At 46.3% G+C, this 15,057-nt stretch overlaps 1 protein-coding gene across 7 annotated transcripts in view; it reads left to right on the top strand.

Annotated features, from left to right (window-relative positions):
- Window positions 1-15,057, top strand: part of LOC309844800 (contactin-associated protein-like 3) — a 173,906-nt gene that overhangs the window by 124,505 nt on the left and 34,344 nt on the right. For all 7 annotated transcript variants that reach the window (XM_082692044.1, XM_082692040.1, XM_082692043.1 and 4 more), the window contains 2 exons: window positions 6,848-7,048; window positions 10,246-10,402. In XM_082692044.1, the coding sequence (XP_082548170.1) occupies window positions 6,848-7,048; window positions 10,246-10,402 (358 nt within the window). The remainder of the gene's footprint in view (window positions 1-6,847; window positions 7,049-10,245; window positions 10,403-15,057) is intronic.

Here is a 15,057-nt window from a genome sequence, read left to right as displayed (position 1 = left end):
TATGAAACTCAAAGCCATAAGGAAAGCGTCGTGCTAAAGACAGAGAAATGCAGAGGCCAACTCAAAGATGACAAATATTTCCAGAAGCTTTTTAATCAAAAGTTTAAAACAATCCAAGGTGATCCAGGAAGGACCCAGAGTTACAGTCCCATGAGTCCTCCAACAGACCTCATGACAGTGGAAGAACTGAGATCATGGCCTTCTTCTACAAGGAGGGAAGTATTTCCGCTGCAAGGTCACCTTCTCCATGAAGCTACCATGCCCATGGACAATGAAGTATTCTTTAATTATTATAAACAAATACTCACACTTGGAGAAACATGCAATAAACAAAATTCTAAAGCAATGGCTGCAAGTCTATACTTGGTAACAGCCTTCCAAACTCTGGTTCCAGAATGTACTCTGAATATATTCTGTATAAATTTTAGTATCTTTAGTATAAAAGCAACCAAAACAACAACAAAAAAGAAACTATTTTGAAGGGACTGTTTATGCAGTTTGTTAACAGATCGATCCCCTTCCTATGCAGAAGAGGCAAAATCTAACTTCAGTGATGGTGGGATGAGAAACGTGAGCTCGATGGCTCTGCCCGCAGGGACAGTGGGGTCGTCTGTGCCCCCGGAACCCACCCCTGCAGTTGTCCTCTGATGTGTTTCTAGTCGTGTTCCAAACACTGGTCCCCAGACCCGGCACCGTGGGAGAACTTGTCTCAGGGAGGAGACGGCATGAAGGCAGAGCTATGACTGCATCAGGTTCATAAGAGTCGGCAGGGGCTCGAGGAACACGCCGAGGGCGTGGTCAGCTGCACACAGGCCCACGTGTTAGTGATCCAGCACTTACCATGGACTCTGTCACGCTTGTGCTGACCGAGCCACCATGTTTCTTAAACAGCCTCCTTCTTCCTGTGACAAATTGCGAGTGGCCTCCAGCCGGCGTCGTGGTAGAATGGAGGACAGCCAGTCAGCTGCTTTGCATACGCTCCCATTAATTTCAAAAGGAAATTCTCTACGTAATGGGCACCTGTCAAGGCATCCTGCTGTGCTTTTTATGTTTGTGGATTTGTTTGGAATTTCTGTTTCTTTTGCCTCTGTCTTCCTGTAACAGCCTCTGTCTCAGCCCAGTCAAACACCTCCCTTTTCAGTCAGATGTTCAACTGAGGTGTTTGGTCACTCATGCTCACCCCTGAGAGCTGTGCTGCGGGCTTCCAGGGGCTTCCAGGGGCCACACCGAATTTGATTAAGAAGAGGGAGAAACATCTCCCGTTGACCTTCAGACTAGAAAGGGGGACAGATGTAATTCAGCTCACTGAATATATTATGACTATTATAAGTTTGCATTTGCTATTTTAAATATAGGCATACCTCATTTCCTCATTTTATTGCATTTTGCTTTATTGAACTTGGATTCAGATCAAAGGGATTTGCTTTTTTTTTTTTTTTTTTTAAGCAAATTGTAGGTTTGTGGCAGCCTTGGGTGAAACAAGTCTACTAGCCCCATTTTCCAACAGCACCTGCTCACTCGGCATCTCTGTGGCACATTTTGGTAATGCTCACAGTATTTCTAACTGTTTTGTTGCCATCATATTTGTTATGACGGTCTGTGATCAATGATCTTTACTATTGGGGTTGTTTTCAGGCGCTGTGAACTATGTGCATCCAAGACTGTGAACTTCATTGGTAAATGGCTCTACCGACTGGCCATTTCCTCACGTAGGTCCCTCTCTGTCCTTGGGATCCCTATTCCCAAGACACAGCAGTACTGAATTTTAGCCAATTACTAGCCCTACAGCAGTCTATGTGTTCAGCTGGAAGGAGAAGCTGCCTCCCACTGTCAACCAAAGGCTAGACATGACTAAAGCTTGGTGAGGAAGGCATGTTGAAAGCTGAGGCCTCTGATGCCGGTTAGCCAACTTGTGAATCAAAGGAAATCTTCTGAAGGAAATTAAAAGTGCTACCTCAGTAAACACATGAATGATAGGAAAGTGAAACAGCTTTATTGCTGATACAGAGAATATTTAGTGGATAAGAGTTCCAGCCAGCCATGCCATTCTCCAAAGCGGAAGGCCCTCACTCTCTCTGGTTCTGTGTAGGCAGAGAGAGGGGAGGAAGCTGCAGGCGAAGCCTGACACCAGGAGAGATCCGGGCTTGAGGTTTAAGGAAGGAGGCCGCGTCCATGGCACGCAAGCGCAAGGCGAAGCAGCACGCTCTGCCATGGGAGCTGTAGCAAGTGACCAGGAGATCCAGAAGATCCGAAGATCGAGATCATTCCAAAAGGCAGCTACACTGACCAGCAGATTTTCAGGGTGGATGCAAGAGCCTCCCACGGGAAGAAAGTGCAATAGAGGACTTCCAGGCTAGACAGGAGGAGTCAGTGCTACCTTCACAGCTTCCACGGACAGCCTGATCCACATTTAACAGCAGGTGTCTACACTAATGACTGAGTGGACACATAAAGCTACACTTAGTATGATCTATTAAGTGACAGGATGATCCTCTGAAGCCCCAGGAGAAGAAGGCCGTGAAGTAGCTACACTTCTTGGGGGTGTCTAGTTGTGTCTCAGAGCATTGTCTTATGTGGAGAAATATTAAAGTAAATCATGCAAAGCTCAAGGCCTCCGAACTGTGACAAGAATGGCAGCCCTTGTAAGGGCCCTAATGCAAATATTGATCCGGAGGGACCCAAAGGGGTGGAGCTGAGACAGCACGGCCTCTGGGCCTCTCCCAGGACCCAGGGACTGCCTGCTGCAAGGAGCCATCCCTCTCCTTGGTGAAACACAAGCATCCAATCCTCCTGGGTTCTGGCACATGGACAACATGGCAGGGCCGGTGCCTCCTAGGTCTAGGGCAGGGGCAGATCAGAGCCACTGATTGTCTCCCTCTGGCCCCCACTGGACATTCACAGCAGCTGCTTGGCCTTCCCAGCCCTGTGTGCACATAGGTGCCCATCATAGCCCATGATCTGGTTCTATTTTCCTGGGAGTGTTTTCCTTTGAAATCCAGGATAAGACCCAGGTGCATGAGGCACTCTGGAAAGGTCATGGGCCTCAGTGCTCTTTGAGAACTTGAGCATCTCAGAAAGCCTAGTGGCCGCACTACCTGGTGACGTGGCACAGTTTCCTAAAGTTGGGTGAGTGGGTGTTCCCAGGCTTCCCTTCCATTTTCTGTGCAGCAGGAGGATTGGGCTGTGAGACAGATGGGAGCCACCTGCTGTGGTGTTTCCCTCTGGATTGTGACGCTGCGGAGTCCTGAGAAGGGTTGGGGCTGTCCCACCCAGAACACAGTGTTCACGTCATCTTGGTGACTCCAGGGACACCTGCTAGTCTTCCCATCCCTCTGCTATCCTGTGTCACTGTGAGTGCCCGTCCTCCACTGATTCTTCTTTTGCACGTCCCACCACCTCACATGTTGCCTTCCTCCTCGTCTTTGAACTCGAGCACCCACTTCCCATCAGAAGAGATGCAGGCATCTGGCTTCGTTTCCGAAGAGGTGGTGTTGGACCCAGATTGGACTTCATTTCAGGCATCTGTTAGAAAGGGGATTCTTGACTTCCCTTACCTGGAGATCAATGTCCATCTCGTGAGGGACAGACCAACCACAGGCATCGGGGTTTTTACAATCAAGCCTTTTTTCTTCTTTTCCCTTGGGGAGATGAAAACGAGCATAGCAGACACACCTTGGGTTCACATTTCCCTGACCGTGGAAAATACACATTCATTTCCTTTTCCCCATTCGACCACCTGCTTTCCCTTAAAAGATGCCTTATATAGTTCAGAGATACAATCCACAGTGTACAAAGTGTTGCAGGTTGCCAGGTGGATATAATTTGGCAAAATAAAAAGAGAAACTAGGGATGCCATATGATATGGTGAGTCAGTGTTATTTTTTTGTATCCTGCGTATCACACCAAAGTGTCACATTAATGTAGGTTGGTTTGCCCAAGTGAATGGGCCAGGAGCCCTGGTTAGCCTCCCTGCTCATGTGCAGACAAGAGGCTCCGCTGAGCTGGAGAACGTGATATGATGGGGCCTCATTTAACAGTTCGAAAGTCCTGTTTTAAGTTTTCCCCATTACAGTTAATTTCCCCCTATCTCGTTTGTGCTCTGTGCTACAGTGCATAACAGTGAAGTGTCTTTCCATCATGCTGGTCCCTTCAGTTCCTTGATCTGTCTCCTCATCCTCAAGAGCTTCCGTTATATTGCCTCTCCAGGGTGCCTTCCCAGCTACAGTCGGAAACCTATGAAAATCCCACGTTGTGCCACATCGAGGAAACATAACAAGCCCTTGCTGGGGCCTTGCAAGTGATACTTCTAGAAAGGACAAGATTGAAATTTCTCTTTTATTCAAAGGCAGCTTGGAGATTCTTTGAGATTTCCCTTCTCTCCACTCAAGCAAGAGTTCTCTGATTACACTGTAGCATGCATGACCATGAGTCCCTCACAGGGCCACGGGCCTGTGGGAGCCCCTCAGGCACAGCGTTTCTCTTTGTGCCATAAACCATGGACATAAATGACCCTCCAGCGTTAGAACCCATGAATCCCCGAGCCCAGCCCCTGGCTTCTCCATCGGTGCTCTTACCCCCTTTTTTCTGGTGGAAGAAACCCTGACCGGGAATGTGAGTAGGTGACTGGAAAAAATAACACCAGGTCCGTTTAAGAAATTTTCCAGGAAAATGTTAGAGTGTAAAATGTCTGGTGAAAACATGATGAAAGGGGGGAGAAAAACCTGTGGGATTCAAGTTGCTATGGGAACACTCAGAGCCCCTTAAACGAGTGGAGAGAGGGGATGATCTATGAAGCCTTTTCTCCCTGACTGACTGACTGACTGCTCGTTAGTCATGCTGACTCACAGTCTGCTCCTGTCCCTGCTGGATTTTGCATATTTGATGGTGTTTTTCATAGGCTTCGAGCTATGACCCCTGGGCGTTCTCTGCTCTGGGTCTCTGACTGTATTAAATGGGTCCATGAGCTCCAGCGGGGCTGTTAGGTTTTTCCTGGGGCGGGACAGGGAGGGCTGGGTGGGAAGGGCTCTGAGGGTTCCTGGTAACATCGATTTGATTTTTTAACCTTCTTTAGGTCTTAGCCATTAAAAGTAATAAGAACAAACCTCATGTGACTGTTTCCAGCCAGTATAATTTGGAAATATGTCGACCGATCGTGTCTGTACCAGATGCGTGTTCCAGAGGAAGTTATATGTGATTTGATGTTATAAATGAAGTTGGGTTAGGACCACATGAAGCCAGCCTTTTGGCCCCTGAACTATGGCCCTTTCACACTGTGGGAGGAGCTAGGTTTTGGGGGAAGGTAGAAGAAAGGGGGCTCTTTCTCTTCTGTTTTAAACACCATGGAGGGCTCATCCATTGTTTTAAAATCTCTTTTAAAAATATTGGTAGTCAATGGAACAGAAACAGGTCAGAATTTGCCAGCAGACATTAGTGTGTCATGTTCCTGACAGGAATGGTTGTGTTAGCGACTCCAACGGGCGCCTCATTTAGGGCTGAGCACTGAACGAGATGCTGACACACGATCAATTTTTGTCAAAAATACTGACTTCCTATCGTTTTGCATGATCATGTGAGCTGCTTATTCCCCTCATGTGTCTCTTATGCATTTCTTTGATTACCACAGGAAAAAATGCTCAGTCCAGTGAAGAGTAATATGTATGTTAATATAAGGGTATATACACACACCGTAACAACTTAGCTTTTTTCTTACAGTAATGGAAAGATATAAATTAAGGGACAAAATGTTTTATTTATAACTTTGAATATTATAATACAGAATTTTAAGAATTGGCCGCTTGACAATGTTGGCTGTATTCAGGGTACGACGAATTCCAATAAAGAGAGTCCCCATTCCTAATAGTTTAACAGTGTCTCTTATGCTGACTCCAACACCAAAGAGACCTGATAGCTACAAACATTAAAACCCTAAGACACATGAAAAAATGTTCATCGTCACTAGCCCTCAGGGAGATTCAAATTAAAACCACATTGAGATATCACCTAACACCAGTTAGAATGGCCAAAATAAGTAAGACAGGAAACAGCATGTGTTGGAGGGGATGTGGAGAAAGGGGAACCCTCTTACACTGTTGGTGGGAATGCAAGTTGGTGCAGCCTCTTTGGAGAACAGTGTGGAGATTCCTCAAGAAATTAAAAATAGAACTTCCCTAGGACACTGCAATTGCACTCCTGGGTATTTACCCCAAAGATACAGATGTAGTGAAAAGACGGGCCATCTGTACCCCAGTGTTTATAGCAGCAATGGCATGGTTGCTAAACTGTGGGAAGAACCAAGATGCCCTTCAACAGACGAATGGATAAGGAAGATGTGGTCCGTATACACTATGGAGTATCATGCCTCCATCAGAAAGGATGAATACCCAACTTTTGTAGCAACATGGACAGGACTGGAAGAGATTATGTTGAGTGAAATAAGTCAAGCAGAGAGAGTCAATTATCATATGGTTTCACTTATTTGTGGAGCATAACAAATAGCATGGAGGACATGGGGAGTTAGAGAGGAGAAGGGAGTTGGGGTAAACTGGAAGGGGAGGTGAAACATGAGAGACTATGGATTCTAAAAAACAATCTGAGGGGATTGAAATGGCGGGGGGTGGGAGGCTGGTGTACCAGGTGGTGGGTATTATAGAGGGTACAGATTGCATGGAGCACTGGGTGCGGTGCAAAAATAATGAATACTGTTATGCTGAAAATAAATAAAAAATAAATTTAAAAAAAACACAACAACCCTAGTTCAGATAAAGGAGACTTCTGACTTTCACATTATGTTTAACTGCTCTAACCTAGTCACAGTCCCTGTCTCCCTCCCAACCCTGTTTCTGCCCAGAGGACACCACCTGGACCTCGGTACAGCACAATGGCTCCCAGCTGGCCAAGGTCAAAACCTCAAATGGAGAAAGCCCCCAGCCCGTGTTTTTCAAGTACACAGCCAGCCCCGACCAGCTCCAAGCCATCATAAACGGTGCGGACGACTGCCGACAGGAGCTGGTCCTGCGCTGCAAGAAGTCGGTGCTTTCAGCTGGCCATGGTGAGTAGTGGGAGTCCCTTGCCATCGCGGGCTGCCCTGCCCACCAGTGGCAGGGGCCTGACCCAGGTGCCCATGTCACGGTCGGGGCATTACAGAGATGCTTTTCCTCGGAGCAAAGAGCGAGGTCCGAATGTGTGGCTCCTTGCTCAAAGTGGAGAACGAGGTGGGAAGTCTCTTCCCGACTCAAGTGGGTGACAGATCAGTGAAAGCCCCTCACGAGGCCGTGGGATGCCAGGTGCTCAGACACCACGAAGGGCGGCCACGCCTCTGAAATGTTTGGTCTTAGATAGATAGGAGACAGCACGTGGGCTCAGTTATCCAGAGATTCTTCGTCATGGGCTGAGTGGGATTAGTCTCTCGGTCATTGTTAATAGGGAGCCTTGTCGGTGTCATGCAGCTCCTCTCACACGGCACACTGGTTAGTGGCTCATTCTTCATAGCACTTCTGTTCTTGAAAATTCTATTTTTGGTTTCGTATTTTCTTCCTCTGAAATACCTCATTTTGTCAGAACGGTCGTCAGGGTCCTCTGAGCTCAGGGTCCGAGCCTGCCACTCAGCAGCCCCAGGGTTCATCTCCCCAAGACTTTTGTGCTCAGACACTGACCTTGCTGGGACTGAACTGCACAATGTCGATGAAACGTGTGAAGCAAATGCCGTTCGTTGGCCTCGCTGTAGCGTGTGGATGCGTGGTTTGTGCTGGGGGCTTAGTGCTCGTTGTGTAGTTCGTGCTGGGGGCTCAGTGCTCGTTGTGACTGGGTTCTTGCCAAACAGATGAGTGAGCTAAACTGCCTTGCTCCCAGGATGGAGAAAGCAGCCTCTGGGGGAGGAACTCAGGGCGGCTTGGGCTGCTGGACCAGGAAAGAGGCGAAGGCAGAGCAGTGTAGACGCCAGCCGCTAGCAGGGTCGGAAAGCAAAACCCCCTTGAATCTGGGAGCAAACTTGTGCACGCTGGCATGTGGTCTGTACCACAGCCTGGACACGCGGCCCGGGTCAGTAGAGAATCCCCGCACGGAGGGCAGGCCTCTCCCTATCTGATTCACTAGGGATTGCTCGGCTGTGCTCCCTCCCACAGCAGTAAATAATGCAGCCACAGCCGCGATCAAACCAAGGCTTTAACTGGGGTTGGGGTGGAGATGGAATGAGGGACGTCATAACTACACAGGCTGGAGGCAGCACTTGCGTGGGCTGTTGCTGCAGAACTCGCACAAACCTCGTTTAGATGGATGCAGTCCAGCCCGTGATCCCAGCAGCCTTTTATTACAGTGTGGGTGAGGCCTAAACACTGCCACCTGACACTTAAAAGGGCTGCACTGCTTCATGGTGTGTCATCCATGGGCACGAATGGACACAAGGAGCCTTCCCCAGGAGCCCTCAGTGGAAGGTTATGTAGTGGGAAACCACCCTAGGCAGCGACTGGGAGCTTAAGAGTGTCATGGAGCCGACTGGGAACGGGAGTGTCAGAATCGAGTTTTTCCCCCAAGAATTCCCGTGTTCAAATCCTCGGTTGTTAACAGGTCCCTGGGGTTTATTGTGAGAGGGGAGAAGGTAGAGCCCTGGCTCTTGTGGTGTTCTGGGTGGTTGCTGGGGAGCCATGGGCCTCAGCTCGTGTGAGGGCCCCGCGGCTTTTGCCTGCAGTGGTTGGCAGGTCTCTGTGCTGCAGACGGTTTCGGGGGCTGTGGTTCTGGGGGCCTACGAGGAGCTTGAGGTCGGCAAGTGCTGATCCCAGGACACTGTTCAGTCTCCATGCCCTGAGCGTTAAGGTCCCTGAGGATTGCCCTTGTGGCCGGAGCAGAGAACAGCCAGCCAGGGGCTCGGGTGCCGGAGGTGTGGGGAGCCCTGTTCCCTTCTGTTCAGCCTCTTCTTCCTCTTCACCTTGTTTAATGATCCTTCTGCAAACTCTCTGGATTGCTCCAAGAAACCTTGAGCCAAATGCATTCTGTACCTTGTACAACACTTGCTGGCTCTTACTTGATAGAGGAAATGAGAGATTCAGATGTAAACAAACAATTGTGCATCTGTGGGCAATGATTTCTTTGCTCCTCCATCTATGAAAAGAATGTTGAATAATCCTGTGTTTAAAATGGTGTTTTCAAAAAATATCTGTTGAGTGGAAAAGATCTTCCACCCCCTACAGATAAGTTTTCAACACACTGAGGGGAAAAAACAAACATTGCTGGCATTGATTTCTTGGCGCACATTCACCCAGCGGGCCTGCAGTGGGCGGTAATGAGTGCGGCCCGTGTGCGCCCACAGGGAGGCTGTAGGCAGCAGGTGAAGGCTCATTGAACAGGGAGCCGTAAGGAGTGGTGGTGGCTAGAAGTTAGGGAGAAGGTGGGACATGTTCCAGACTCCTGGTGGGGGCCGGGTGGGACAACCTGAGGGTCTGAGGGAGGGAGCATGCTGAAACGGACAGGCATCTTCACGGACGGCTGATGGAGGCCCCTTCCATTTCTCCTGCTCTGTCTCTGTTTATGAGGCACTGTTCCCCTCCACCCTCCTGAGGACCCTCCTTCCCTGTCACCCTGACCCTGCACGTCTGTCCTGGGGCCTCAGCAGAGGACACAAGTCTAGCAGAGCTGAGGTGGCTTTTGGCCCTGTTGGAGCATTTGAGCATTGAGCTAGACTGGCCTCAGTTGTCCAGAGCCCAGGACCCACCTCGGGCAGGAGGGAGGCTTGTCAGGCCATGTCTGTGGTTTCCAGCCAACGTGTCAGTACAAAAAGCTCGTTCCTCCAGCAGACTTGGAAGACATGACAGGAGAGTACCAGTGTTTTCGTCCAATAGATAAGAAATCCGTATTTTGTCTCATAATACTACATCTTCCAATGGCTCTCAAACAGCTTTTGGATGCAGTGTACAAATTACTCTGGTTTTTGTTCGTTCCTTTTTTTAAAAATGACAGTGCTTTGAGTGTTGTGTCCAAATAAATGATGTCATTGGATCCTCAAGAGAAATGTGTAGATATCATGCCTGAATGAGTTAGGGACATCTTGCTCGTTTTCTAATAAAAGTAAAACATATGGTGAGAATGTACGTCTAGATGTGGAAATATGTCTTAAACCTTTGGAAGTCCTCTTAGAAAGGACTCTGTTGACCTCTGCTCATCTGTGTTTTAGACAGAGGGGAGTAAAGGATTATGCTGGGGAGGCAGACAGTGGGGGGCAAATTAGGCGTCACCTTTCTCATACTTGTCTTTCAGATGGAACCCCAGTGAGCTGGTGGGTTGGAAGAACCAATGAGACACACACTTACTGGGGAGGTTCTCTGCCTGGTGCTCAAAAATGTGCTTGTGGATTACAGGGGAACTGCCTTGATTCTCAATATCACTGCAACTGTGATGCCGCCCGGAATGAATGGTGATTTCCATATGATTTCCCTGTGCAAACTGTAATTCTGTGTTGCTTAAACTGTGTAAGTTAGGCAGACATTGGACAAGACAGTTGTATAAAGACAATAGATTAAAGTATTCCCCAGCCAGTTCAAGGTGTAAGCTTTGATGTGTATAGGGTAATTAATCTGAGGACTGAGGCGTTAAGGTAGCTAATTCTGCTTACCTGTGAGTAACTAATCATGTCCATTTTATTTTTTTCCTAATAAGACAAGATAGGAATACCAGATTAATGTTTCCCATTCACTGAAAGTACCATTATCAGAGTTCCTACCATTAAGTTTAACCTGATAGATATGATGACGGCACCGTAGCCAACCCCAGCATGCTTGCTCACCTCCCTCGCTGCCAGCTACATTTTTAAATGGCCTCATAGGGGAAATAAAACAGGGTCTAGGGTGCATAAAAGGGGGTTATGAGACACAAACCTCTCCCTGTCGCTGGAGGTCTCAGAAGGCTTCCAAACCCAGAGAGAAGGTGGAAAGGGACCGATCTTCCAGCTAACCCCCCAGGTAGCAAGAAATAACTCCCTGAAAACACACCTCCAAAGACCTGCCCTCACACAGATCCGGAGTTCAAATTTACACGGTCCTTGGATTAAGTTAGTGTGGCCACAGGTCAGCAGTACCATGGCTCATCATGGAAGTATGTGACATTCTTGCTAGAGGCCCACCCTTCTCGAGAATTCCCACAGATAAAAATCCCACCAAACACGAGCTCACAATCAGGGCTACACAGCCCCAGGGGACAGAAGTGGGAGGCAGAAGAAACCACGGAGTAAACAGATGCCCCAAAATCCCAGATCACGGATACCTTAAGAACATCAGATAAAATAAATGTGTGAGCTGTTGGAAAAATAAGGCCTGGGATTGATTGAGAAAGCAACCAGATACTATCAACAAAGGTGATGGCAACTTACAAAAGAACCGAGTGAACATTTAGAAATGAAAATATTCTCATTGAAATTTAAGACTTGTCAGGTCAGATACTAGACACACGGGATCAGAACACTGGTGAAACAGAAAATGAGTGTGGATAAGTGGCAGGGACTCTAGGCCAGGGAGACGGGCATGGGAGGAAAAAAAGGGGGGACAGGGAGGGGAGAACTGGGGTCGGAGTCAAGTTTCAACAGAGGAGACTGGCGATAATTAAGGGCCAACATAGCTAAGAAGTGGCCAGACTTGAGAAAATATTAGGATACCAGGCAGGATAAATAAGAGTAAATTCATCTGTAGAAGCAACATGCTGAAATCAAGGAAGATTAAAGAGAATGTGAAAGGGAGCAGAGGTGACCAGAAGGTGTCAAAGCAAGGACTGTTAGAGCCAGGCAAGACCCCCTCTGTGGATCCAGCAAAGCCTGCAAGTGCCAGCACTCCCCTCACTGTGTAATAGTAAGTACCATAACTGTCCGGTTCCAAGTGTGTCCCCAGCCAAGATACAGGGACACCCAGATGGACAGACAGACACAGAAGAAATACACCACCAGCCGACTCCAGAAGACAAAGTTTCAAGAATGTTTTCAAAATGAACGTGGGTGATCTGGTAAGGAGAGTCCCAGACGCTAGAAGAAACATCGAGGAAAGAGATATGTAAACTCAGAGGTTAACAGAAACACAAGAGGCAAATATGAGACACCAGTCATGTGTCAGGCGTGTACCATACAGAAACAGGAGGGAGCGATCCTGACCAGGAAACAAAATGATTGTGATCACAGAGGACTACAGCCAGGGTTAGAAATAAGAATATGATTGAACTTAGAAACTTGTTTTGTAGAAGTTTGTCAGCATTAAACAGCTCATAGTGCACGCATTAAGATTTCAAGTTTAAGCACTGAAGAATAGAAACAGTGTAATATTCAAATCCAAAGAGGGAAGGAAGGAAAAACAGGATTTTAAGAAAAGTTAATTCAAAAGAAGGTAGGAGAAAAGTTAAAAAGGAAGAGGAAAACAATGAACAACAAAATAACATAAGAATATTATGAGTAATGAGGCACAATAAATGTGACAAAAATAGCCATTTAAATGCAGCTAGGTCATTTTGAATTAAAAATAAGTATATCTTGTTTGTACACCTAAAAATGTTAAAAGCAAAATCCTAAAACAACTTAGCAAGCAAATGTGCACAGAAGTAATTAAAGTTTAAAAGTCTTTTTCTTTTTTTTAAAGATTTTATTTATTTGACAGGGGGAAAGGGTGCCTATGCCCATAAGTGGGGGGGAAGGGCAGAGGGAGAGGCAGACTCCCTGCTGAGTGGGGAGCCCAGCGACTTGGGGTTCATCAGAGGACCCTGAGATCATTCATGACCTGAGCCAAAGTCAGATGTTCAACCATCTGAGCCACCCAGGCACCCCAAAATTTTGAAGTCTTAATATAGAACGATTAGTATCACCATATCATGATGCTTTTTAATTTTACCAAAAAACCCCTAATAATCCCAAACTTGTATGTTTCTAACAAAAATGACTCAAAATGTAAATAGAAAATAATTGTCTGAATTGAAAGAAGGAAAATAAAAAGCAACCATCGTAAGGAGAGGTTTAGACATATATCTGTTAGCAACTGGTAAATCATGCGGATGACAATTATTAAGGATACAGAATATTTTTATATGAAATCAACGGCTTGATTTGGTAGGCCCTGAAAATTACAGAATATATAATTTTCTCAAGCACACATGGCACATTTTTACAAACTGATTTTCCTAATGTTTCATAAAGCAAAACCCCAAAAAGTTTATAGTAGTTGTTTTGCTATGGACAGTTTCTCTGATTACAGGACATTTAGGTTAGAAGTGAATAGCAGAGGGACGAAAGTATAGGAGGCATTTCAAAGCCACAAATGATTAGAAACAAGGAAATGAAGATGACATTATTCATAGAAAATATGGTTGCCTACCAGAAAATCCCAAGGATAGACAGAAATATTATTGACATTAATGAGAATTTAGTAGGGCTATCCGCTGAATCTTAGAATAACTGAATTCCTACAAAGAGCTTATTTCCATTAGAAAATATCATGAAAACCACTTGCAAAATCAGCATGAAGACGGTAGATCCTGGAATAAAGATAAAAATATGCAGAACTTTTACGTTATGAGATGATAAGAAGATGTATTGAAATGGAGATATCACATGACTGCCATGAGTAGGAAAAAATCAGTATTTTCTTGATTCCATTTCATTCCAACGCCAGTCATTTGCTGAGTGTTTGGGATGGTGACACACTGGGAAGATGCACGTGGGAAAGCAGTGGTCCATGGCGGTCCTGAAGGTGGAAGCAAGGACGGGAGACTGGTCCCCTAGGACTTGGAGCATCAGGGGACCACAGGCTCCGAATGGAGGGCGTTTGCTGACAGGATCAGCGAAGGAAACAGCACAGCCCGAGAGCGAGCCCAGGAGCTTTCAAAACAGGGAACTCTGGGCAGCAATGGTTCCATGGTCCCCACGCTCCCTTTCTCTGGAAGAATTAGGAAACGTGATAGCCAACCCAGTGTTTGTTCCCTGCAGCCTTTCCCAGAACTCGGGAGTCGCGGTGGGCTGTGTTGCACCTGCGAAAAGGTGTTCTGCGAAACAGCCAGCGCTAGAAGCGTCTCTAGAGCGCCGGGAACTGAAGACCAAGAGGAAGTGGCCTTGGAAGTCCCCTCATTGAGTGCTCGTCATTGAGTGCTCGGAACCTACGGTGAGAGTCGTCACGCCGAGAGAGCAACACTCCCAGCCTTCGGGGAGAAGAGAGAAAGATGGAGAGGCAAGAAAAAACCTGAGATGTAACTAGATTCGGTGATTTCCAATGAGTCTGGTGACCCTGGCAATGAATCTTGTCCTTCATGAAGTATGGGCATTTGGGAATGACCTGTGCTGAGAAAGAATTCTCAGTTCTGAGCTGTTTAAAATTTCCTCAGGCTCAGGAAGTTACTTTGCAAACAACAGAATCAAAAAAGAATGTATTATGATATTTGCCTTAACACACACAATTACCCATTATGATTTTCTTTAGGTTTTTTTTGCAGAGCTCTCTGTGCTTTGTCATTGCTAAAAACAATTAAAGTGTAGCTTTTCACTACATTATAAATGTAGCTTTTAAATGGTTCTTTAAAATTCAAGGTTACTCAATGAATAACTAATGAACTTACATTTTCCCTCTAGATGTTCTACCAAAATAGCAATGACAGGAATGAAAATGCTTATTTGTAACATTTCCTGATACTTAACACCAGGAATTAATTTTGATGTGTTAGCCCCACATTTATAACAAGCATTTTTTCAGACTGACTTCCCACATGATCCACGCCACCTTCTGGCTTGTGACTGACCACCTGTCCCGGTCCCAACAAACCAGGTGTTCCATGTTTGGGATGACCTGACTGTGTGCTTCCAAGCACAGAAATCGCAGGGCCTCACCCTGATAAAGCTCTGGGATTTTGTTCCGTCTGATTTTTGGAAACCATCTGATTCCAAAAAAATTGTTTCTGAACTTCAGGATATTTAATTCAAAGTTTTGATATCTTGCTAATACGCACTGGCAGTCACTTTGTTACATTATTAAAGCAAAATAAAAATGCTAATAATTTTAAACTTCCCACCTCTAAAGAATATTTGTGATACCTCAACAGAATTGGAATGATTAA

This window comes from Mustela nivalis (assembly GCF_964662115.1).
Source record: "Mustela nivalis genome assembly, chromosome: 12".
NCBI classification, from domain to species: domain Eukaryota; kingdom Metazoa; phylum Chordata; class Mammalia; order Carnivora; family Mustelidae; genus Mustela; species Mustela nivalis.
The sequence above is the reverse complement of the archived record's forward strand: the minus strand, read 5'-3'. Positions and strand labels throughout refer to the sequence as shown.